Here is a 26,747-nt window from a genome sequence, read left to right as displayed (position 1 = left end):
GGGGAGTCCTTGGAATTACCAGTCATCTCCAGACTACAGAGAGCAGTTTTCCTGGAGAAAAGGGATTCTTTGGAGGTGGACTCTGTGGCATTATACCCCAGTAAGGTCTCTGTCCTCCCCAGACACCATTCCCAAATCTCCAGGTGTTTCCCAACTCAGATCTGGCAATCCCACCAGTAGCCTGCAGGGATTTGGCAACCCTAATTTTCACATTTGCCTGTTAGACCACTGACCTATGCTTATACTACGCATATCCTGAAAACCAGGCTTTGTCAGAATTAATTATTTACTTCAATAGAAGTTTATTCAAATATGCTGGTATGGAAAGAGCACAGTGAACTTCTATTAAATCATTCTTCAGGAACTAACTAGACATGACAGCGGAAGATCTACAACAAAATTTTCCATTGGTGTTTCTGTTTTTTAAGGCTTAAAAGCAACCACAGGGAAGTGGGGCATTAGGCCTACAGCACTGAGGCAAGTTTGGTTTGGTGTTTTCCTTAAACCTTTTCCCAATAGAAATCTTATTCTTGCAGCTGTATTTGCTCCTTAAAGGAAAAACAAACAGGCTTGAGAGAAAGGTATAAATTCCACTTTCCTCAGTCAACTTCCCCCATACATACACACACCTATGGCTGCCTTTAACCCTAAAAAGAACAATTATTTCTAGCTGATCCTTAGTCTGAAGTCACAATTGTCACACAATAGGAAACTGAGGAAAGGCAATGGAGGTGGATCCAAGATGGCGTCTGGCAGCAGGAGACGCGGAGCTGCTCTGATTTAATTTATTTGTTTTGACTGTCTGCATTCTCCTGTTGTCTTGGAAAGGCAATGAAGTTAGAAAATAGAACTTCCTATCAGAAGCCAGAGTTTAAAATATACTGGTACAGGAAGAATGTTTCTAATTCTTTCTCCAGCTTCGTGTAATGGTTAGGAGTGCAGACTTCTAATCTGGCAATCGGGTTTGATTCCGTGCTCTTCCATATGCAGCCAGCTGGGTGACCTTGGGCTCCCACAGCAGTGATAAAGCACTGACCGAGCAGTGATATAAGGGCTCTCTCAGCCTCACCTACCTCACAGGGTGTCTGTTGTGGGGAGAAGTGGCATCTAAGACTCTTCTTCTACTACTACTTCTACATCATCTGTCAGTTAGAATGAATGAAGAATGGCTTTTGGTGCTGCGACCAAGGCCCAGGGTTTCCAGTTCCTGAATGCAAAACTCCTGGAGATACAGGGGTGATGGCAGAGTTTGGGGAGGGGAAGAAGCTCAGTGGAGAGCATAGAATCATAGAGTTGGAAGGGGCCATACAGGCCATCTAGTCCAACCCCCTGCTCAACGCAGGATCAGCCCAAAGCATCCAAAAGCATCCAAGAAAAGTGTGTATCCAACCTTTGCTTGAAGACTGCCAGTGAGGGGGAGCTCACCACCTCCTTAGGCAGCCTATTCCACGGCTGAACTACTCTGACTGTGAAAAACTTTTTCCTGATATCTAGCCTATATCGTTGTACTTGAAGTTTAAACCCCTTACTGCGTGTCCTCTCCTCTGCAGCCAGCAGAAACAGCATCCTGCCCTCCTCCAAGTGACAACCTTTCAAATACTTAAAGATGTAATGCTATAGAGCAGTGGTCCCCAACCTGCGGGCCGCGGCCCGGTGCCGGGCCGCGAAGGCCATGGCGCTGGGCTGCGGCTCCCACTCCCCGCCCCCCCGCAGTAAAAAACTTCCCAGGCTGCAAGCTTGCAGCCCGGGAAGCTTCTTACTGCGGGAGGGGGGGAGAGGGAATCAGGTCCGCGGCTGCGCATGCGTACATGCGCACATGCGCCATGCACAGCCAAATTCGCACATGCGCGAAAGTGCCACACATGCGAAAGTGCCGCGCATGCGCACACGCGCGAAAGTGCCGCGCATGCGCAATTTTGGCTATGCATGGCGCATGTGCGGCCCCGGCCGCACATGCACGGCATGCGCAGGCGGGCAGTTGCCCTGCCGGTCCCCAGCCTCAAAAAGATTGGGGACCACTGCTGTAGAGTCTACAACTCCAGTGCTTCCATTTCCTGCAGGGGAATTGATCTCTGCAGTCCAAAGATCAAGTCACAATCCCTAGAGAACTCCAGGGCCACATAAAGACTGGCAGCCCTCCCCAGGCCCCATAGTTAACATTTTCCTTCCTACTACTTTTATCAATGTCCATCACACAAAAGTAAGACACACACACACAGGCAGGCATTGAGTAGGTGGTCAATTTAGCAAGAGGACAGGCCCAACACAGCAGGAGGAAAGCCCAATACCAGAAGTCAGATGGAGAAAACAAACAGATGGACTAGAGACCCTGTAACCTTTTCAAGGATGATTTGTGACTTGTCGGTAAATGAGTACCCAGCTTGCTGGGGGGTAAACGGTAATGACTGGGGAAGGCACTGGCAAACCACCCCGTATTGAGTCTGCCATGAAAACGCTAGAGGGCGTCACCCCAGGGGTCAGGGGACATTTCCAGTTGCTTTTAAAAACAACAATCAAAAAGTAAAAATATTTCTTCCAAAAACTTTCTGTTCTAGAAGAAGAAGAAGAAGAAGAAGAAGAAGAAGAAGAAGAAGAAGAAGAAGAAGAAGAAGAAGAAGAAGAAGAAGAAGAAGAAGAAGAAGAAGAAGAAGAGTTGGTTCTTATATGCCGCTTTTCCCTACCTGAAGGAGGCTCAAAGCGGCTTACAGTCACCTTCCCATTCCTCTCCCCACAACAGACACCCTGTGAGGTGGGTGAGGCTAGAAGAGTTGGTTCTTATATGCTGCTTTTCTCAAAGGAGGCTCAAAGCGGCTTACAGTCACCTTCCCTTTCCTCTCCCCACAACAGATACCCTTTGAGGTAGGTGAGGCTGAGAGAGCCCTGATATCACTGCTTGGTTTCAGCAGATTTATCAGTGCCTTGGCAAGCCCAAGGTCACCCAGCTGGTTGGATGTGGGGGAGTGCAGAATCGAACCCGGCTCACCAGATTAGATGTCCGCACTCCTGACCACGACACCAAACTGGCTCTCTAGCAGCAGTTTATCACAGGGTATTCCTTTTCCATGCCTCACAAATTTGTCTAGGGTTGGTACCAGTAGAGGATAGTGAAGGGACTTATTGGGAGCAGCACAAGGCCTATTTAACCACTTTGACACATCTATGTTACTGCCCACATGTCCTAGAAGTTACACTACCACTTCCAGGATGCTGGGGCAATACTCTGTTATTTGGGCAAAAACTCTGTGGTCAATTTGGCTTCTATCATAGAGGTTTTGCCCAAATGCCAGAGTATCATCCCTGACATCCTAGAAGTGATAGTATCACTTCCAGGTCACATGAGCAGTTATGTAGACACATCACTGCACATTGAAGGATTTTTCATCTTTTTCAGGGCAAGTTTTCCCACCTCCCCTCCTCGCCAGTCACCTGATAGGCAGCAGGGGTTACTCCACAGTCAAAAAATTGAAAAAGGCTGCCCCATGCTGTTTTGTGTGATGTGGGTTTCTCTTGAAAAATAAATATTATATGGCTTTGTCTTTGGACCCGTGAGGTTACCTGTACTCTCCAACCTGTAGTGCATTCTTACCCATCTTAATGCACTGGTTGATGGGTTTAGAATGGTGCCTGTGTTTGTACTGTACATATCCCATTATTTTCAATAGGTAGAAACAGCACAACATCCAAATGTCAGTCTGCAAAATTCAGACATTATTATTATTATTATTATTATTATTATTATTATTATTATTATTTGTAGAAACAGCTTGTGCTGCATAAATAAACATTTCTACTTGATTGAATGGAGGTAGGTTTTAACCATTTGTGGAAGCTTTTTGCTCACCATGAGAATTTGCTAAAATAAACTAGGAAGGAATGGGAAAATATGTCCCTGGCACTGTATTGCTTGGTCTCCTAGATAACTAGGGGCTTTCTACAATTTGCCTTCTTACTAATTCTTTTAAAGCCAAGTGTCACACTGTGATGAATTTGTAATGAAAGTGCAAAGTGAGAGGAGGAGCTCTAGATAGATTGTGGAATGTTCCTGAAGCCATTTTTTGTTCTGCAAGCCAAAAACAACAGGAATATTGCTTAAATAAAAATAAAACTGTGCTTTTTCATAAACCATATACCATAATTTGGCACAACTGAATTTCTTTCCTTAGCATATTTGTAGTTCTACAAAGTGGATATATGTATAAATATGCACTAAATAAACAACAAAATTTATGGGAACTAACATCAGGAAAAGCGCACCAGAAATAAAAGAGGCAAGAAGTTATACTGGAAAAAGTAGACGGGGGGAGCTAATTCCCTTCATTCTTAAAAAAGAAAATAAGAATTATGTGCTGGGAACTTTTCTACTACTTTGCATCTATCCCATATTTTTCTGCTCCTCCCCAAGACCTCCGGATGCTTCTCCGACCTGAAATTGCTCTTTAGTAAATCCAAACCACAACCTTGCCACTGAAAAGCCCCTTTGTTTTACATCTCCTTCCATCAGTTTATCCTATGACTGAACCGCTAGCACTGCGCAGTCCTTGCAAGCTTCAGCAGCTGTAGGATCTGCCAGCAGGTTTACATTTCCCATAATAGCTTTCCAAATTTCAGTGCTGAACCTTATTAATTTCTAAATGAACTTGTGCCATTGCAGAAAAGGAAAAAATAAACAAATAGGAAAGAAGGCAATATTACAAAATGACTTTAAATGAAAATTCTGTCACTAAGTACCAGAGATCTAAACTCAAGCTACCACAGGTTAAAATATAGATTTAATATGCCTCAAACAATATATGTTTCAGATCCATCAAAGATGTCCCTTATCTGAAGGTCTGATTTGCACTGCATAATGGATTTGCCTTAATGGCAGTAAAAAGGTAAAGGTATCCCCTGTGCAAGCACCAGGTCATGTCTGACCCTTGGGGTGATGCCCTCCAGCGTTTTCTTGGCAGACTCAATACGGGGTGGTTTGCCAGTGCCTTCCCCAGTCATTACCGTTTACCCCCCAGCAATCTGGGTACTCATTTTACCGACCTCAGAAGGATGGAAGGCTGAGTCAACCCTGAGCCGGCTACTGGGATTGAACTCCCAGCCTCATGGGCAAAGCTTTCAGATGGCTGCCTTACCACTCTGCGCCACAAGAGGCTCTTCTTAATGGCAGTACTATGCTTAAAATCCAAAAACTCAAGTTCACAGGTTCATAAGAGATATTTGCGTAGATGCTATCTGACTCCCGTAATCTCAACATGATCAAGGTTTTCCTTTAGTGCTGTGCAATAAGAGAGTTCTGTCACCTGGTAAAGATCCCACCCCCTTCCTCCAGCTGAGACATCCTTGGATAGTAGGGTCCTCTTTTATTTTGGACTTTGTGTTTTAATATGCACCTCCTTTGCAGGCTAAATATCAAGGGGATCTGAAACTTGGGATGTCACATATAGGCACTGGAAAATCCCAGGAAAGAAGACAAAGGGTATGCTAGGATTTAACACAGCCCCCATCAGTTCTGTGATGTATCTTGCTCAAGAACACAAAAATCTTTCAATGCTAAGAACATCACCAAATATCCTGGCACATTCTGGAAGTATCCACCTAGCTCCACGGTATGCCTAATACAATCAAATCCCTGGCTCCGACTGACACTTAATTAAGGCAATGTGAACCACTTCCAGTTGTAGACAGTTGAGCAAGAATCACTAAATCAATCTAGCCATTGATAAATCTTCTTGACACCCAATAAACTCATGAAGTGCCATCAAGAGGACATTTAAACCCAATTCGTCAAAATGCTAAAACTATCCAACTATCATCCCACCTTGGAAGTCAGGTATTTTCCTGCAATTATTCTCTCCCTTTTGACAGCAGTAATCTTCAAACTGCCCAATCAAATAAAAGCTTCATATATTTGAACAATCATGTTTCTGATAAAGTGGATTCTCATGTCTACCTATGGGACTCTTCCCGATAAAAAGACCATCCCAAATCACTGTAAAGTGTTCCAGGTTTTATCGCTGCCCAAACATCCCTGCAACTGCTTTGTTGGCTTCTCTCCTCCTCTGCTCCTTGGACCTCACCTGCATCTCACTCTGGACTCCTCTAGACCCTAAGCCCTCGGCTTAAGGTTGTATGTCCCTTCCCTAAAACTTCTCAATTTCTTCCCTTTTACCTTTTTATAAGTGTACTGTCTTGTTGGTGTGTGCATCTGTTACTTACGGAGTTAGGTCTCAGGTGCCTAGCGTAGGTTCTTTACATTTTTACTCTTTTTATTTTGTATACAATACATTTGTGTTTATAATCACTCTTTCTTCATAATTTTATCTTGCCGTTTCCACCAAGATCCACCCTGGTATAAACAGATTGCAAGGTCCAGTGTTATTCATTTCTGGAACCCTTGTTGAAGCTAATTTTTCCTTCTCTGAGTTTGAGTAATGACTTAGAAGGTAAACTACACTAGATGGAAAACACAGTTGCTGCTGAAAGGGCAACCACTCTTCTATCTGGGAGTGAACTAATGCATCATGTGAGCACTGTGATGTATTAGATGCCACTGACACAAGTTGAAGACTGATATTGTGAGGAGTCACTGAGAAGAGGGCAATTCTTGTAAACAAAAAACACACGGAACTTGACATCATTTGTACTGAGCATCCAAGACAAATATTTAGTTTTTAAAGCTAAGCTAGGGTTTTAAAAGACCCTCTTGTGGTGCAAAGTGGTAAGGCAGCAGACATGCTGTCTGAAGCTCTGCCCATGAGGCTGGGAGTTCGATCCCAGCAGCCGGCTCAAGGTTGACTCAGCCTTCCATCCTTCCAAGGTCGGTAAAATGAGTACCCAGCTTGCTGGGGGGTAAAAGGTAATGACTGAGGAAGGCACTGGCAAACCACCCCATATTGAGTCTGCCATGAAAACGCTAGAGGGCGTCACCCCAAGAGTCAAACATGACCCAGTGCTTGCACAGGGGATATCTTTACCTTTACCTTTAGGGTTTTAAAAGTTCATAAACAGATCAGTCACATATCTGAAGTCTAAAGACAAGTAAGTTTGTATCACCAAGCTGATCCCATAAATCTCCCACCTAGCTATTTAACCTGTCCAGTTCAACACAAGCTATGCATGGATGCTACATGACCAAATATGCTGAATCAATTTATCGTAGCCCCTCCACTCCTAGCAATACTTGTGCAGCCATTTCTTCATCAAGAGCATTGGTACTAAATTGTCAGCTGATATAAAATTACCATATTAGTTCACATCAATGAAAACATTCTGTCTTTGAAACCCTCAACCACAGAGAAATAGGCAAAAGATATTCAGGATAATGGAATAAAATATATCAGAAATTGAAATCGAATTTCCTAATTTGGTTTCCACAGCTTACTGTTCATTTTATTCAATTAGGTAACTATGTTGGGCTGAAGCAGCAGAACAAGGTTTGAGCCCAGTGTCACTTTTATGATGAACAAAAGTTTATTCAAGGTACAAGTTTTAGTGCGCAAGCACACTTTTCCAGAAACATTATTTATTGACTGTGAAGTCAAGGGAAACAGGTATGCAAACAAGGTGAAAACTGCAGTATCAAAAATAAGCATGCATTCGGTGGTTCAGTTCAGCATGGTCATAAAGATGCTACTGAATTAGCAGAGGTCTATAGATGCTGGTATATTTTCTGCTCTATGGTGCCACAAAAATAAAAAGCTGGGAATTGGCAGGTGTTCCCAAGAACTTGCAGAGCCAAGTCTTTAGAAAGCTTGTTTGTAACCTCTCCCTTGAATATTTCCCTCTCCAAAACTCTATTTGACTTTTCCACAGGTTTGTGTTTGTAAAAGATTCATGCCAAGTTAGTAACTCCCCCCCATTAAAATAGACTGTCACAAAACTTCTTCTAAAGAGAAAAGATTGTGAGGGAGACTATTCTTTCACACACAAATTTAACTCTGAATGGCATCATAACAATGGCTCTGAAATACGTAGACTCAAGGGCTGCTTCACATAAGATATTTATATGTTAACAGATACCAATTCCAAATTAGGGGAAGAAAATTGTACAACTCTACAGCCATTCAGGGAAAAAATGCTCAGGGTGAGCACATGCACATGGCTCATGGCAAAACAGATGCTCGGGTGCAAACTAAATGTCACAACCTAGTAAATAAAATGTTGCTGCTCTTTGGGAATGTTTGTATATGGATGGCCGCTTACCTGCTGGAGGAAGGCAAATGGCAAGCCTAAGAAATAAGTACATGGGGGTGAAGATGTGAGATGCATACAGAAGAAAATTCCAGCATCTCTCTGTTGTTCCCAATTAAAAGAACAGCAGAAGAGCACTCTGCCTGTCTCTTGGCTAGCATGGCAGTGAAGTTAGTGCCCAGAACACAGACCATGTTGCTGACCCTCCAAACCATTTTGGTATCAAAATATACTGCCTCCTCATTTTAAATTAGCTGCAGACTTGGACTGTAGGGTAAGAGCAAAGAATAAACCAAACCTGTGAACATTTACATTTCTAAAGAAGCAAACATAAAAAGGGAGAAATCTGCCCCCACAGACACACAGACAGAGAGGGCCACTCACTAATATGAACTAGAGGGAAAGGCCTTTCAAAATCCTGTATGGCATTCATTCAGATTTGAAACTTTGAAATGCTATCTGATGAGTTTCCCCAAGTGAAAACGGTCTCATTCAGATATTTTATTTTCAACATTACCATATTAAAGACCAAAGATATTACTGAAATACCACATCAAACACAAGTAGATGCTACTGACAATTTTTTAAAATCAATCCAAGAAAGAATCTACTCGTAACAGAACAAGGAGGACTGTTAACTAGTGCAGGCCCCAGGTTTTGGAGGCCCTTTCATAAAAATTTCTTTGTGCTCCCCCTCCTTAGAGTAGGCCTTAGAGTTGCCCAGTCTTTCATCTCTCCCATTGAACCCAGTCCACGCTGCCACCCACAGGTAACCAATGACAGCATAGCGAAGGTTCAGGGCCAAGGAGTGCAGAAGGTGGCAGTAGGCCCTCCAGGGGGTTAGGGCTTGGCAGGTACCTAATGATGCTGACCTCTGAGGTCAGCAGCATCACTATTGCTCAACTGAAGAAAGTCATCTAATCATATGAGTTTTTGCATCATATCAGATGACGATGCATGCATATGCCTCAACAAGTGCCATCTCAGAAGACGCATTTCCTTCTGTGTGGGACAAAGGGGATGTTTCTCCTAAGACACTTCTCTTAACCCAAACATGTTTTGTTTAACAAACTGTACTTTTACAAAAGTGAAATACTCATTTTTATTATTATTTTATTACATTTATTTATTATCATTGCCAGCTTTTTAAATCAAATAGTTAAAAAACAATTGATTTAAAAGATTAAATAAATGTTGCAACATTGAGACCAGTTTTGCAAAGTATAAAATCAAGACTGAAAACACATTCACACATTTTAAATGCTCTCAAGCTTAAATGTAGTCAAATATTTGTTTTCCCATATTCTCTGGTGTAGCTCATAAACACATGAAGCTGTCTGACATTGAATGAGAGCACTGGTTCACCAATGTCTATTTCAACTATTGGGGGTTCTCCAGGGCCTCAGGTAGAAGTATTTTCTACCACTTACTACCTAATCCTTTTAAATGGAGATGCCATGGTTTGAATCTGGGATCTTCTGCAGCTCTGCTGAACAAAACAAAAGTGCTTGGGGAGAGGGGCTATGAAGAGGCACGTCTCAAGCAAACGAAGGCTCCTCCACCCCTTATCAGCGCACCCTTTCTGATGTTAGAAATCAGCTCCACACAGCCCCCTTCTAGTCTGACAGTCAAACTTTGATATTTGCATTTCATCAAACAGTCCTTAGTTTGCTGTCTTGGGAATCTTTGAAAATGTCTAAGCATCACAATAAAGTTGTCAGATTTCAGAATTCTTGATTACTCAGACATTAGTTTTTGCAGCCAAGAGGTAGTGCATGTGACAGAAGTGCACAATTCCCACCAAAATCAAGCCTAATGAGATGTAGTCTGCAAAGGATCTCAGTATGCATCAGATGGGTTAGCACCACAATCCAGCTATTAATAACTGAGTTAAATACACCTCCTGCCACTGATAGATGTCTGAAATACAAGTACTTCTTGTCAAGCTACTGATATAATCAAACTGCAAAAGACACACACACGCTGCGATACCAAACAGAGTTAAATCTTTCTAAGACTTCAATAGATTTAAAAGGGCGTAACTGTAAGTGGCATAGGGACACAGGTGCCAATTAGTTGAATACAGCCTAACTTGTCAACTGAATCACTTTATGCCAAATAAGTGAATCCACCAAGTTCACAACCAACCCTAGTCGGGTGAGGACTTCTGTGGCAATTGTGGTTCTTGCTAGTGAGTTTTCAATCATTTGTTCTGAATCCACCAGCCTTCTGTTAGAAACCTGCTCTGGCCTGCCCATTTTTTTCAGCTCATGGATCTGTCCTCTTCCTCAGGGAAAGATGAACAGATAACAAGTCTCACCCTGAAGAAGTTTACCAGAAGCTTCTCTGTGCCCGAGGTACTTCATGATAACACAGAGACTTTTTGTCTGTTTACCACGGTAATTTAGTAGGCAGAGGTGAAAGCATGAATGAAGGCACAGACTGTCTGGGCTCCTTCTTCCTTCCTTTTTGAAAGCCCATTGCAGAAGACGTGATTCATGTCCATGTGCTGCCGTCTTGCACAATGACAACATGTGACCCAAAAAGAGTGTTTGTCAGAACACAGATAGAGGGGGGAAAGTGCATTAGTTATTCTCCCCCTTCTTTGGGACTGGGGAAGAAGGACGGTCTAAGTTTAGCAGAACATCAGCCTTGATGTCAGTTGATGTTTCTGCCATGCAGAGAGCTGGGACATTGCTTGCTTACTCTGACTAACCACCTTGCCTTGCTGGTGTCTTCAACATTCCATACTAAGGAGGGAGCTGTACCTTATGGCAGGGGTAGTCAACCTGTGGGCCTCCAGATGTTCATGGACTACAATTCCCATGAGCCCCTGCCAGAAAATGCTGGCAGGGGGCTCATGGGAATTGTAGTCCATGGACATCTGGAGGACCACAGGTTGACTACCCCTGCCTTATGGTATGCACTTTCAATTGGACCACAGAACTCTAAATCCTTACACCTCATACTACTTTTTGATTTTGATCCTTTTTTTGGTCTATAACATGAATAAGGTGATTTTAGGATCAAACACAAAGATGGCTTGATATATCCTGCTGCATCCTTGGAATACGCACACCAGTTTAGATGCAGGTGTTGCATCATTTTAGATGTGGAGGTTACAGAAGGACATCTGTCAAAGAAGATGTGATTGACAGGGAAAACAAAAGTAAGATTTCTGTCCCAGTTTTCCTGTATAGATTGTTTGAATAAACAGGCCAAGAGCTGGCCAGCCTTCTTTCAATGGAACGTCTACATGTTTTTCTTCCCCCCTACCCAATACTTTTTCAAAAATCACACTGATGTTCACAGTCCAATGTATGGTTTATTCAGAGGGAAATTTTTATTGCATTGTGAATTTCCTATGTTCTGCAAGTATGATTTGGATCACAACTTAATTGCAACAGTGATTTAAAAGAAGCATGCCTCAGCTGTCCACTAAGTTCACAACCCTGTCCTCTTTAACCATCCTTGTCCACAAGTGGCTACTTCACCACAGGCAGGCCTCCTTCTACTGCAGTGGTTCTCAATGTGGGAGTCACGGCCCCTCGGGGGGGGGGTCGATAGACCCTTTCAGGGGGGATGCCAGCAGCGGCATGGCAGCCTCGGTGACCCCAACGGACCCTTACAGCAGCATGGGAACACACTAGCACAGTGATTCTCAACCTACCTGAAAGCACAACCCCCTTTTGGTGGCCAAGACCACCACCACTGCATAGGGTTGTGTGCTCTGGCTGCTTCGGTTATCACGAAGACCAAGATGGCCAGCGCCGCGGCATAGAAGGGAGGAATGCCGGCGGCACACCAGCCAGTGCCCGCGTGCAGGCACAGAACTCTGCACCTGCGTGTGGGTGCTGGTTGGTGTGCCAGCACTACCCCTCCTCTCTGTGCCACTGGCCACCTCAGGCTTCCGTGACTGCCATAGCGGCAAGAGTGCACAACCCTACAACCCCCTTTGGGTTGTCAAGGCAGCCGCGGTGGCCGCAGCCTCAGCAACCCAAAGGGGGTCGCACCATCAGGTAGGTTGAGAACCACTGTACTAGTGTGTCCTCGTGCTACTGTAAGGGTCTCTGTTTGCCAAAGAGTTTTGGTCTTGTTAACTTCTTGAGGGCTGCCATTATGGGCCAGAATCACTGGGCATCTGCTATGGATCACAGACAAGACCATGGGTCTTTAGAGCCAGCTTCTATTTTATGTTGAGAGATGAGGGAAACATCTGGAATGAACACAGCCCACTCATTGTGCTCCCTTCAGCCTTGCTAGCACTACTGTGCTTCACTCCCTATTCATTATCCGCTCCTTCCACTCTGCTGCCTGTATATAAAGGGCCAACATATTTAGTGAGGAAGGTGTATCTGCTGATAGGAGAAGGATAAAATTCCAGGGGTCCTTTGGGGACCATGCAATCTGCTTTAAAGTAGTTATTAAGTTGGGCAGGAGTGGTGTGAGAGGGACCTAGAGGGAACAGTCATCTAGAAACTTGGCAACCTTGAGGGAAAGTAAAGGGGGGCATCTTACCTTGGAGCTGATTCTGATCCTCACCAGAAGATAATGACAAAGATTTGGTTTTTATATCTCACTTTTCATTGCACAAAGAAGTCTCAAAGTGGCTTACAATTACCTTCGCTTCCTCTCCCCATGGTAGACACTCTGTAAGGTAGGAAAGACTGAGAGAGCTCTGAGAACTGTGACTAGCCCAAAGTCACCCAGCTGGCTGCATGTGGAAGAGTGGAGATTCAAACTCAGTTCTCCAGATTAGAGGCCACTGTTTTTAACCTCTACACCAAGACATGTGTGGCTTGAAGAAACAAGACAGTACTTCTTGATTAGACATCTGTCAGCCTTTCATTGTGGGGTGGCTCAGGAGACCCAGCCTTTTTCATGGAATCATTAATGGTTGCCCTAGATCCCTGGCTTGCTGTCACTATAAATGTTCTACTTCTACCTGAGTGCATAACCAGAGAAGACCTGAGATTTTTTGGCTTGTTTTAAAAAGTGATTTTACTTCTATTTTTAAGTAAACTTACATGCTCCACACTTTCAAGGAATCCTCATTGACCTTTCTATTTCACTAGGAAGTCATCCCAACATAGCACCAGCATGCAAACTCTGAATTCCCTATTATATTCTCATGAACACTGAGGGCAGATAAGTCTCTTTGATCAGTAGGTCTATTTGGTCCCTGTCGTTGTTCTCAGAATTGGCACATATCGTTCCACCAAGTTACGGTGTTGATAATATCTACAAAAACAGCACATACTGGATTTAGATCCAGTGACACATGTGGGACAATGTCATGTTATGGTACCCAAGAATCTACTCTCAAATAGTATGATGAGTAACATCAATGAAACAAATCAGGTCCTATACCAAGAAAAAGAGTTGCAAAGAACGTATCATTGGGCATCTGCTGGGCTTGTTCCATTGAGAAATATAGTTAAACTGCATTAAAACTACCAGTTAACAAAAAGCTTAGGGGTGGGGGTGGGGATTATGTTATTCTTTCCTCAGTGCTTTACTCAAAAACCATGGAGACAGAAATGCTTTTGCTGAGAAGATCTTAGCTTGGAGTTCTTGGCCAGCTGCCATGGATACCAGGCTTACACAATGCCTACACTGAAAGCGACAGTGGGAAAGGCTGCTAGCTCTGGCTTCTGTGCAAATTCTGTGCAGCAGGAACTGACCTCGACCAACAGCTTTAGAAGGAGAGGGGGATGGTAGGGAAAATGCCCCCCGCCCAGGGACTGGAAAAGCTTTCAAAGATTAGAAAGAGCTGGGACACACACATGCTCCACGTTCTTTGCGTTTTCTGCTCTTTTGAATTCAAGTTTAAGCAATTCACTAAAGGAGAGAGAATCTACTCCGATTCAGTCTAAACTGAATAAGTCCATTATAAAAAGCTTGGAATGAAATTATTATGCACTCTGCGGACTAGCATAGGCACAGTCAGATCCCTTGGGCTACTCAATAACAATTTTTTTCTTTACAAAAGCCTTTGCAAAACAACTACAATAGAGTCCAGTGGACAATAAAAGCATGTTGAGATCTGTTAGATGAAGGTGTGGTGTAATTTTGCGTCTCCTTTTGCAACCAATTACTTACCCCAGCAATTTGTCCAAAGAATAGTGCATTCTAGAAGAAAAACAACTAAAAGCATTACCTAGGCAATCTCAGATTGGTGAGCTTATACAATGACTTGGGCAATTGTTATCTTTGACAACTATAGAAATTAGCTCCATCTTGAAGTTCATGTTTGTTATTTTTCTTCAGAGCTCCATCTGGTCAGCATAAGCATAAACATCAAAATAACAGCTTTTTAAGAGTAAAGGAAACCAAAGGTAATTCAATGAAGCATTCTCTATCTACAGCAGAACTTCTGCTGAGAGAAGTTAGGGCTTCCCCTTTAAGAGAAACCTTGCAGCTTGGGAACGAGGAAACCTTTGAACTGATGCCCTGGTCAATCAGGGCTTTACTACAATGTTGGAGGCTCGAGGCAGCTAGTTAGTTCAGGACAAGCAGAGAGTTGCATCTTTAGTCATGCTGACCTTTCATATATTGAGGGTTATATCCACTCCAGGATATTGCAGGGAAATGGTAGGGTCACTCCAGATCAACCATACTTGTTGCAGAGGGAAAATTTAAATTGGCCAAAATCAAAATGGAAATCGCATTCAGTGTGGATGGCAGGGATTGAATCGACCTGGGATTGGAATAAAAGCTCCATGCAGGTTCAGCCCTTGTCAAGTATTCTGTGGCCAAACTAGTAGAGATCCCTCTTCCAAATCTGAAAATTGCTAATCTGCACCCACAACTGGTATATCCACAGCTATTCAAACATGACTATATTCCAGTCTGATTCTAGAAGCAGAAAGACCTTATGTACCATAGCTATTTATTAAAAGTAGTATTGGAAGAAGAAGAAGAAGAAGAAGAAGAAGAAGAGTTGGTTCTTAGATGCTGCTTTTCTCTACCCAAGGAGTCTCAAAGTGGCTTACAATTGACTTCCCTTTCCTCTCCCTACACAGACACTCTGTGAGGTGGGTGAGGCTGAGAGAGCCCTGATATTACTGTTCGGTCAGAGCAGTTTTCTCAGTGCTGTGATGAGCCCAAGGTCACCCAGCAGGTTGCATGTGGGGGAGTGCAGATTCAAACTCGGCTCACCAGTTTAGAAGTCCGCACTCCTAACCACTACACCAAGCTGGCTCTTGGTGTAGTAAAGCCAGGTTATCCAAGAAGTGAGGAGATAGTAAAGAGATTTGCTACTTGACAGAACATCATCAAAAGCTGAGATTTCATCCTCTTATGTTGCAGTCCAAGGAGGGAAAGATGATGGAAGGAGCAGACAGTAGTTTCCCTACCATGGGATGAATTCCTGAGCTTTCCAGTCAAGCCATCTCTTTCCTGTACAATTTTCTTGCTTGACATAACATGCCCAAGAAATCTTACTCCCCTGCGTCAGGTGAAACAGCCTAGGGTAAGAGCTAATCTGCACATGTGTGGCTGTAGTAATTTCTGAAACTTGACAGGCAACCATGACTTCATGCTGTTGGCAAGAACAGACTACCACCGGAGAATACTGGGAGATCTGCCCAGAGTCTCTGTCATCTCTTTCACATTTTAGGAGCCTCTCAAGCTTACAGCAAGCAATTGAGAAAATCTCCAAAATGAAAAGGCTTCCATCAGCCAGTGCCTTAAAAAGAATGTAGTCCTTTTTTCTTATGCCCACGCATGGGCTGCCAACCTCCAGGTGAGGCCTGGAGTTCTAAGAATTACAACTGAACTCCAGACCACAGAGATTAGTTCCTCTGGAGATAATGGCAGGTCTCTATGCCAACACATACCTTCTGAACTCCCTCCACTTCCCAAACTGCACCCTTCCCAGTTCCACTCCAGTTCTCTAGGAATATCCCAACCCAAAGTTGGAAACTCTTCCTTCTTTACAGGCTTGTCACTATATTACCTTCAGGTCTGAATCATTCTAGTCCTAGATCAGAAGCTATGTAAGATCACTAAAGGTCTAGAGACCTGGACTTTGGTGTCTGGTTTGAATTACTGTAACATAAAGGGAAGAGGTGTACATCATAACCTGATGACAGGCACAGAAAATTCATCAGACTATTGCAAAGCACTCATATTGTGCAACAACTTCTAAAGCAATGGTAAGGCATCAGTACTACTGGCATCTGTGGCCTTGTCCATGGCACCATCGTGGTTTAGGGACTATAGGCTCTGTTAATGGGGAAATTACACACACTTGAACACCCATGTCTATTTCGTCCACTGGGTTCTTGTTTAACCAAACACACTGTGAGAAGAAATCACAAACAATGTGTATCTAAAATTCTTTATTTTGCAGGTAGAATTATTAGTCAATTAGATTCAATGAAAGCAAAACCTGTCAAAATGCCATACTGACATGTAGCTCATCAATTTTTGACTGACAAAGGCCAAATAGATGCTTATTGAGCTTTACAAGAAGGTGATACCATTAAATCCATGGGTACAGTAAGACACAGACCCTCAGCTCCAACATCCAACTTTACTGGAGCCAGAAATACTGAACAACAGACAAGCAGCAGTGGAACTTCTATACAATTCAGAAATCCTGCCAAGGCACATGATTGGCCCTTAATAAAGGCCCATGTTTGGACCTTACGTTTGGCTCTTAATTGGTCTGTAAGTCTCTTTTATTACTGGCTAAGAGCCAAGGGCCAGCAATACCCAAGCGAGGGCTCACGATCCCAGTCTCAAGTCTTCTTCTAAAGTCTGCATACACAACAGATATCATCCCCAGCATCCCCAGACCCCTGACCTTTTGAGAATGGAGGCTTTGCTACTATCATGGCTAGTTCCCAATGGCAGATTTAATATCCAGACTATCATTTTTCAGAAGCAATCTGGTTTATTTAATTAAGTAATTAGAAAACTATTTGTTTTCTAAAAAACAGTTGTCCTTAGCAATTTTGTTCTCAATGGAGCGGCAAAACCACCAATCAGATCTATTCAAATGGGACTAAACTCTCCATTTTCAAACCTGTCTTTTTTTTTTAGTGATGACAACTTCATGTGATTTCACAAGCGCTTCTACCAGTTAGAGACTTGTAGTTAGTAGAATCACCTACTAATCAAGGAAAAGGTATACCTTTCCAATACCTTTTGACAGCTGTCAAAACAAAACCCTCACACAGAAGCCTGCTTTAGAGACTTAAGTTTCCCACCAGCAAAAAAATCTACACATTGTGAGAACATATAAACTCTGGTATGCTGAAAACTAAAAAATAGGCAAGGTATTAAGAAAAACAGAAGGAAATCAAAGCATGTCTCTAGCACAGTGTGATGTAGCAGCTCTGCAGTTCAAGCCCTTGGTGAAGCCATTTTATCGGTAAGGTACATAGAAATTGTGTGATCCATCTAGAAAAATTAGACAGGCAGGCAGATGAAAACTAGAACTCTAAGACACCACACAAAGTTGATAGACCAATAAATTCAGGACAGACAAAAGAAAGTACTTTGCTCAATGAGTGATTCAAATGTTAAATTCATTGGCAAGACCACAAGCTTTAAAAGATTAGATCAGAAGCATTTTGTTCCTGGAGATAGCAACCTTATCTATGCAGGGTTAGGGATTCAAAGATGGCAAGCTTAAATGTGTAGAGCATGGAGCTAAATGGTCCATGTTCAAATCTTACCTCATGTGTGTACCTCATGGCCATTCCTCCCTCCCTTCCCCTACTAAGCTCCCATTCATCAGAAATGGAAATGTAGTTGACAGTAATGGCTAGGGATATTAGTAGGGCTAATGATACATGTTGCCAGACAGGTATGGTACACAGCAGCTGCAAGTATTTGGGCAACTTTTTACCTGGGACAATGTCAATGCATGGGAGAATAATCCATAGTTCCATGATGCCCAATACAGAATTTGGCATACCACAAATCAGACTGGCCATTTACAAAGAAATTCTAAGTTTCACTGTTGCAAAGGACAAGATGGGTAATGTGTGAGCAGACTACAGTAAGGCAAAGAAAAACTGGATAGGATTTCCATGGACCACAGAAGTCCATGCTACTCTCCCGTATCGGTTTCCATTCTACTAAGTCCAAGCATGTTCAGCATTGACAGGACTATATGTCAATCCATCATTAACCGAAAGCAGACTTGGCAGGCGAACACAGTAAGAATTCTAGACAGCTACTACCAATGCTCCTTTCATTTAGCAAAGCAAGACCGACACACAATAGAGTTGCTAATCCCCAAGATACGTTTCTGTAACCAAGAGCACCTTAGTGTCCCCTATAGCTAGCTAGCAGTGTACCCCCATGTGCTTCAGATGTTAAAGTATAGTGGATTACTGATTATCTGTACAGAATTCCTGTTATGATAGTTGACACTGAAGCGAACAAATAGTGTGCAAGATTATAGCCATTTCAATGTAACATGCTCAGAAAGGGTTCACATCAGATTATACCCAGGATCTATAGCAACTGCTTCCATCCTGTTATGCATCTGACAAGCAGCACACAAGAGAAGGGAATCAATTCTTCGTGCCCTATCTAGATTTCAATAGATGTGTCACTTATTTTGCCCAGGGCAAGAGATGAAGGTATGAAATTCAAGAGGTTAGATAGAATTTACAGACTGGCGGGGCTCAGTACCCGGCAGTATCCACCTCTCTGTTTCCTCTCTCTCTTATGCCTTGAAGCCTCTTCTGGAGATGGAGAAGCAGCTACCTGTTTTTGTCCTTTTTAACTGGGTGACTGCTTGAAAACTCGAAGCCCCTACACTGAAGTGCAATCCTAAATGCGCTATACCCTTCCAATCCCTTTGATTTCAATGGACCTTGGAAGGTGCAAATCTGATTAAGATTGCATTGGCAATGTAGAAGGATCCCTGAATTGTATATAGTGATTTGTCTCCTGAGCAGCAAATGGATTTAGCTCTAGTATTTGCATGCAACTCAGTGACAGAAAAATCTATTTTGCATATAGTTCTCCAATTCAGTCTTTGGCATGTCTTATGAAAGGATTGTGAACAGCAGAGCTAGGCTCTTGTTTGAGATTTCAGCTTCTATGAAACCAGAATAATAGATGGCTCAATGCACCAGCTCAGCAGAAGATCTCATGCAAGCTAGAGCTACAAATGGATAACCAGTTCTGTATAATGCTCAATATCTTCCTTTAACTGACCATAAAATTTAGGTATGCTTGTTCTACACTAATGAACATGCAGAGTGAGCTATGAATCAAATGAGACACGCTTTCTAGTAAGCATACACACAATTGCATCCATTTATCATTCCGAAATGATCAGTTGTTAAATGTCTCTTATCTAAGGGAATATCCTTAATTTCAGAAATCACTCATGAGACACTGCAGTTGTCCCCTGATTCAGGCACTTTCAGCACTTTGAGAAACCTCTCACTTAGCCACATTACCAGTTCTCCAGGAATGCTGCATAGGATTGGACTTGCTGCTGTTGACTACCTGGCTGGTGTAATTAGAGCAAAAGAGCCTTGCATGTTGGCCTTGGACCTTGACATGTGCTTGCTCCAGCTTTTCAGACTAAATACTGTCTTCCTAAAACACTGAAAACACCTCATCAGACCTTAAGCACATACTCGATTGCCTTCATGGAAAAGAGGTATACAAAGCATGGAGGCTGCCTAGTGTCCTTACTCCAGATGTAAATAAAAACAAAGCTTTTGAAAGAATAAAGTTAATCTTAGTTGGCAGTCAGATGGACCATGCCTCTGCCATAACTTCTTTAGGAACCAAGTCTTAATATTCTCACAGGAATGTAAACAAACCTAATCTAAATGGGTAAACACAATCACATTACAAAGGATGTTCCTGGTAGGAAACAAAATACTGAAAAATGAAGCCCATTCAACCTTTAAGCACATATAAACCATGCAATTTCTTGCCTGCTAGTTTAAACAATTACTTTATTTTCATTCATCTTTCACTAAAAACATGACTCTCATCTTTGTTACTTCAAGAGTCCACTGTTCTTTCATCACTAGAAAAAAACAGGTTTCTTAATTATTAGAGACAACGTTAAAAATAAAATTATTCACACCAGTTACAAGATAAGGGCAGTGGAAGGGAGGAGTTTCAAAATAGTAATTGTACATAATTCTTTGTGTCATAAGAAATTGCTGGGATCATTTTTCTGCTGTTAACTGGCTCCAGGTAGTCTGTGCCAAACAATAGTAATAACATAGGTTTGGAGTTTTTTATAACCATTATTTTTAATGTCAATATAGAGTGGAGCCTTCAAACAGTTTTTATCCTAAACTAGAAGTGATAAAGAACATATTTACTATTCAAAATATTTTAATCAGCCTTACCTCACATGCTCTCATAATATTATTCCTGACTTAAAATTAGAAGGGGGTGAGAAATTGGCACTCAGGCTCAACAGGAATTTTAATCACCTTTACTTACTAGCCATAGAATTACTGGCTGTAAACAAAATTCCTTTTATGTGAAGTTTCATATTCTCCAACAACAAGCTCACATTTTCCTTCCTTAAAAATCACTTGTGGCTTCAAAAAACATGCCTCATTTTAAGTACACCTTATAACAGACAACAAATTGGGGGCTAGAATGAACAGATTTAACACAACAGAGTCGCAATCACTACCTGAGAAATCACACTAATTTCTGTTTCCAGGTAAATTATACATAGGATGGCAGTCTAACAACTTGAGCCCACTTATGTTTATTCAGAAGCAAATCCCAGTGAACTCCATAGGACTGCATCCAGGTGAGCACTCACAGGGTTACTCTTCCCAAAATCTCTCTGACTGAAAGGTAATCCTAGCCAGTACACAAATATGTGAAAGTGTTCTCAAGACCAGGGGTAGTCAACCTGTGGTCCTCCAGTTGTTCATGGACTACAATTCCCATGAGCCCCTGCCAGCATTTGCTGGCAGGGGCTCATGGGAATTGTAGTCCATGAACATCTGGAGGACCACAGGTTGACTACCCCTGCTCAAGACCATCTCTTGCCTACAGCCAAGGAATATGAAGGAACAGCAACAATCTCTCCCTATTTCTTACAGTGATGACTACTAATAGGGCCAGATGAATAACACTTCCCCATTAAACCAAACAAATAGTTTTTAGAAAAATGTGCTCTAAGCAGACCCAATCCATTTAAATATGGCAGTGTTTGACTATTAAAATCACATGCTGTTACATTATTCAGTTCTTTCTTGGAAGCCAATGGATTTTTCCTGCTTGCCTATAGCAACCAAATGTTGAAGGTTACACACAACTTAAAAATGAAAACAAAAAACTGCTGGGGTCTTCCGCCTGCCAGCAATTCTCGAGAAAGCTGTTTGCAATTCTGTAACTTTATTAAATACTAGGCTGCACTACATGTGCATACTAGACATTATATTCCAGATGGGCAGCTACACTAGAAGAGAGCAAGAGACAAAATGTGCTATAGCACTCTAAGAGACATACAGTGCAATGTTATGTGTGAAGCCAATAGGCTTAGACTACAGGAATGCTGCATAGGATTGGACTGTAGCTGGTTTACAGTGACATGAGCTTTCTCGTTTAGTTTACAACAAAAGAGAAACCGCCAAGTCTATTTATTTGACATTTATTTCACAGCTCACTCCTATACATGTTTTGCAGTCAGTGATCTCATTCTTGTTGGATTCAACTGGATTTATTTCCAAAGAAGTGTGCATAAGACAGCAGTCTGAAGTAACAAAACAACACAATACAATTGTTAGAGCACTAGAAACTTGAATAGCCACATGTAGAGTTCTAAAATAAACAAGAGTCTTGAGACACATTAAAGACTAATCAAACATTCTCCCAGCATAAACTTTTGTGAACTAGAGTCCACTGGTTCAGATGTTCAAAAGGGTTATCTTTATCTCCCATCTTGCTAATTTCATTTTCAGGGTGTGTGAGCATGCAGGTGTGTACTTCTCTAGGGTTTCCACAGCCTATCTATTCTTCAGAGATATTTGTAAAAGCTCATGTTGAAACAAATGTGTTAGTTTTAAGGTGCCAGAGCATTTTGCATCCCATCATAGGTTCACTTGCACGAACAGTCTTCATGTTTCTTACAACCGTGTAATCAAGTTATGTGGCCATAAAGTGCTGTATTTTTAGGCTGACCTTAGATTACTGCAAATGCTGCTCCTCAGATGCTAAACACAGATTATTGTTCTCTGGGCATATATTTCTGACTGTCCACTTTCCTTCAGTAATGCTGCTATTGTGCTATGCTTCAAAACATAAGTTCCATGTGATTGGCAAATATTATTGTTTACAGCTCAATATTGATATTAGATTTCACCACCCATTCACTCCCAATAGCCCATAGTTAACAGAACTAGAACCCAAGCCCCTTTGAACAAATGGTTAATAGTACCATTTACTAGACCACACTGCCCCCTAGTTTTGGTTTTCCATCATACCCTTTATTTAGATTATTTAAAAAACACTGAACAAGCACTATACTAGATCATATTAAAGTGGAGCAAAACAAAAAATGTCAGACCCTGAAATCAATTGTTTTTGTTTGAAACTCTTGGAACATGGTTTGGTTTTCCTTTGTTCACATTTTTAAGAAGACCACACAATCCACCTGTGCTGGATAAGCTTACCTATATCATTCCACTGCTGAAGAAAGCCAAAGGAAGGCACTTCTAAATTGTTAATTTTATTTGCTCAGGTATTCAGCTAAGTACAAGTTCCTCCACTTCCTCCTAACCACTACCCCCACCAAGCTTTTATATTAATGATTCTGATACTCATCAGAAAATTCCAACAGCTGTGAACCCCTAAAAATACACAGTCAACCACTTTTGTATTGATATGACAACTGGTAGAGACTGACTGATAGTGGTTTGCCAGCAAATAGATTGGTTTTCTACCTACCTTTTATGAGAAATGAATAGCAGACACAGAGATTTTTGGAGATTACAATTCTCAGTTACAAGTGTTGGTCATCATATCTATATCTATATCTATATCTATATCTACATCTACATCTACATCTACATCTACATCTACATCTACATCTACATCTACATCTACATCTATCTATATATATATATGATACATAATACAGTAACAAGAGAAGATGTCCAAATCACAGGATGATATAAAATGCAGCATCTCTTTATGTGTGCGCAGAGATTGCCAGGATATAGGCATATGATGGAGCTATTTTTAGGATTCAGTTAGTAAACACTGCTATACACCTCAAGATGTGACACTGAAAGCAGCAAGCAAATTAGATCTTGACAATGCCAGATTCTCAGGTAGCAGAAGCAAGATCTGTCTATGCTTGGACGCCAGTCTGCAATCTCTTAATACCAATGGCTGAGCTGCTTCACACACTGACTTTTGAAGTGCATACCAGGAAACATGAAGATGGTCTGTGACACCAGTGTCATGAAGACTCACTAGCTGGCTGCAGCTTTCTCTTGGGTGCACACTTGGGATCGAACTTGGGATTCTTCCTGTACAATGTGTGGAATTGGTCTTATCCTGATTGGGTAATGGACACTAGCTTATTTCATCATATGGAGTGTTTCCCTGAAAAAAAAATAACCCTTCAAGTGAAGGAAATAAACTCAGGTGGACTTCAACCAGATTAAGTCCATTCATGTCTACAGAACTACTTTAGAGTATGCAGTTTAAGGAAATATCTCCCAGGCCAGTCTGAATCTGCCCCCTTCACCAGAGTAAACTGTTTAAATGAACCACTCAGTGTCATCTATAGTACGAGGTTCTAAAAAATACACCATGGCAGTCATTTCTTCAGTAAAGTTCTTTGGAACATTGATAGTCTGAAATAAGAGACTATTGTGACACAGGTTACTTTGCTATCCATTGCAGTATGTCCTATAATATGCAAACATCAGCCAGCAGTGGAGAGGATTTCCAGAGCTCTCTTGCTGACACTTAGCTGTTCAATCCAAGCTTGTCTATGCCCACTACATCTTCAGAATGCTCCAGTGGTTGGTTGCCCACAAAAGCCCTTAGCCCAGAAAGATCACAAGCATACCATTGCCACCTGTTTTTCCCTGCCAGGGATCTTGTGTGAGGGAGGAGAGGCAAGTAGAAATGCGCAAGTGGGACTTTTTCAGGCAGAGAAGTAAAATGATGGGGGAATATCCCTTTGCTGAGTTGCCACCTGACGCACAGCTGATCCTGACCAGGCACACTGGAGACCTACATCATACAGAGCTTCCTTCCCCTCCCCTTTTTTCTTTTGCTGTTAGTCAGAGCTGTGGACTTGTATTTAATGTTCTTTTAAAGTCTTTTTTCCAAATCCCAATTCCAAGGAACTCCCTAAAACAGTCACATCAGATCCAGTGTGCTGCAGGCTACTGTGTAGTGTGTAGACATTCCTATCAATATCTACCATGGCCACCCCTTCTCCCTTACCATGGGTGGTCCACAGTATGTACCAGACTAAATCTAGAGCCAAACTCTTCTTCCAAGTTTTTTGAGAAGCCACCCACTTTTCTTTCTTCCTTTCTTCCTTTCTTTCTAAGTAGCTTTAAAACTAACAGCTTTCCATCACAAACCACACTGAGGCAATCACACAGCTTCAGGACAACCTAGCAAGGACACCTTTCCTTGGGACTGGTTTCCTCCTCTGGGTTTTAAAAATGCACACAAAGCCATCTCTGCTCTGTTTTCCCTGCATACAGGCACACGACCAAACTGGGGGAGGCCACCTTTCCTAACCTATTCTTCGGGCAGGGGCAGCCAGATAAAAAGCATGCCTGTTTCCCCGGCTGTTCCTGCGGAGCGAGCAGGCGTGGGGGATGCTGTGTTTACATTCGAGGCTCTGCTCAGGGGTGGGACATCCATTTTATTTGGACTGACACCAGAAGGGCGAGGGGTTTCCCATAGGTTCCTGCGGTTTCGCCGGGTGCTTTCCTAGAGTCAAATAAAGCCTCCTTTTAATGATTCCTTGGCACTCACAGCCCCTGGCTGTCGCGAGTGTCCCGGGGCCAGCAGGTCGGACATTCACTTCACGGTCTCGCTATTTGGAGCACTCCAGCCCAGACTAGCCGGGGAAGGTTGTGGTCTTTCCCCCCCCCCCCGCGCTCACCCCCTGCTTAGGTATAACCCATGAAAACAGAGCAGGCAAAAACTGGCGCTTGCCCGACAAAGGCAAGTTCAGAGGAGTCCTTGGAAAACGGATTGGCTCGAGAAGGTCGATCTTCGTCGCACAGTTTAGCAAAAGCAGGAAAAGAGAGCGCGCGAGAGCAGCCAAAGTTTGGAGGCGCGGGGCCCGAGGAGGGCGAGACTGGTTAGTTTGGGCAGGAGGAGACTGTGGAGAGAGGAGAAGTTTGCGGAACGCCAAAGGCTGGCATTTAAAAAACCAACAACGACAACCAAAACGCAGCGTCCGAGGAGAGTGGATTAGACGGAGGGAGGGGGAGCCGGCCGGTTTCAAATCTCACCCATGAAAAGGCAGAAGAGATCGAGGCAAATAAGCAACACTTTCTTGCTGTTGCTTTTGGTCGGGTTGTTGTTCAGGGCAGGGCTGCCCCCATTCTTGCTCTCGGGAGCAATCGCTTTGTCGTATTTGTAATTCTGCATCGTGCGGGGAGAAAGGCCCTTCCGAACGGCGGCTCGGAGCGGAGGCAAATCCAGGCGATGGAGCGGGGCTGCCTGCCGGCTGCTGGCCGAGCGAGGATCTTCGTGCTCCGAGAGAGAGAGAGAGAGCAGGAGGAGGAGGAGGAAGGGGCTGGCTGTTCCGCAGACTTTTGTTGTTGTCGCTAACTTGCCGTGGGCCCTTTAAATCTGGGACCGAGGTGGGTTTTCCTCCCCCCTCCCGAGGTGAAAAAGGAGAAGGGAAGAAAGTGTGCGATTCCCTCCAGCTGGTCAGAGAGTCCTCGCAAATATTGTTGGTGGAAATCAAAGGTGGAAATCAAGCCTTTTTGCCCAGCGTGATCTGGAATTCGACCAATCCCGGCTGGGCTTTCCGGCCACAGGAGTTTAGCGGAGCAGCCAGCCAAGCCAGCGAGCGCTGCAATGCCCTTGCACAATGAATGGGAGCCGCAGCAGCCAGCCGAGCAGCGCAGCGCGATGTTGTGTGATCCAGCGGGCTGGTCCCGCACTTTTATTTCCTCAGCTCCTTTCCGCCACCCCCTTTTCGAAAAAGGCTCTTACGGGCTATCCAAGTACAGTCCCCTTCCTGAAGCTGACATGTACATATGATAATTAACTCCACATTTTTTTCCCAGAGAAGAGAAACGGAGAGAGAGAGAGAGAGAAAGGTTTCATGAAAAGCAAGCAAGAGAGCCCCCAGCGTTCAACCCTTCTCCCGGAGGGCACAGGCACATCCACACTCTCGTAAGCCCCCTCCTCCCCTCTCCCTTCATCTCCATTGGGGATTCAAATTTGGCTTTAGTTTTGTTTTCTGCTCTCTTTTAGGGATGGCCTGAATAGAGATGATTACAGCTTTGAGTACAGCTTTTGATACAGAACAAAGTGTGAGTCCAGGGGTCCCCTTTGAAAGCTTGTGCCTTGAATAAAACTTTGTTGGTCCTAAAGGTGCCACT

The 26,747-nt window shown here is 43.0% G+C and overlaps 1 protein-coding gene and 1 long non-coding RNA gene across 2 annotated transcripts in view; both read right to left on the bottom strand.

Moving 5' to 3' along the window:
• Positions 1–26,288, bottom strand: part of PLPP3 (phospholipid phosphatase 3) — an 86,241-nt gene extending 59,953 nt beyond the window's left edge. Inside the window, exon 1 of the mRNA XM_077333602.1 lies at positions 25,644–26,288. Coding sequence (XP_077189717.1) covers positions 25,644–25,782 — 139 coding nt within the window. The 5' untranslated portion in view covers positions 25,783–26,288. The remainder of the gene's footprint in view (positions 1–25,643) is intronic.
• On the bottom strand, positions 16,512–25,637 carry LOC143835629 (uncharacterized). The gene is made up of 2 exons (XR_013230281.1): positions 24,230–25,637; positions 16,512–21,901 (listed from the first exon to the last, which is right to left on the bottom strand). It is a non-coding gene; the product is annotated as an uncharacterized LOC143835629 (long non-coding RNA).
• Positions 26,289–26,747: the final 459 nt, after the last annotated feature.

The sequence above is a fragment of the Paroedura picta genome, chromosome 4, assembly GCF_049243985.1.
Source record: "Paroedura picta isolate Pp20150507F chromosome 4, Ppicta_v3.0, whole genome shotgun sequence".
Taxonomy (NCBI): Eukaryota; Metazoa; Chordata; class Lepidosauria; order Squamata; family Gekkonidae; genus Paroedura; species Paroedura picta.
This window is presented reverse-complemented; position numbering and strand designations above follow the sequence as displayed.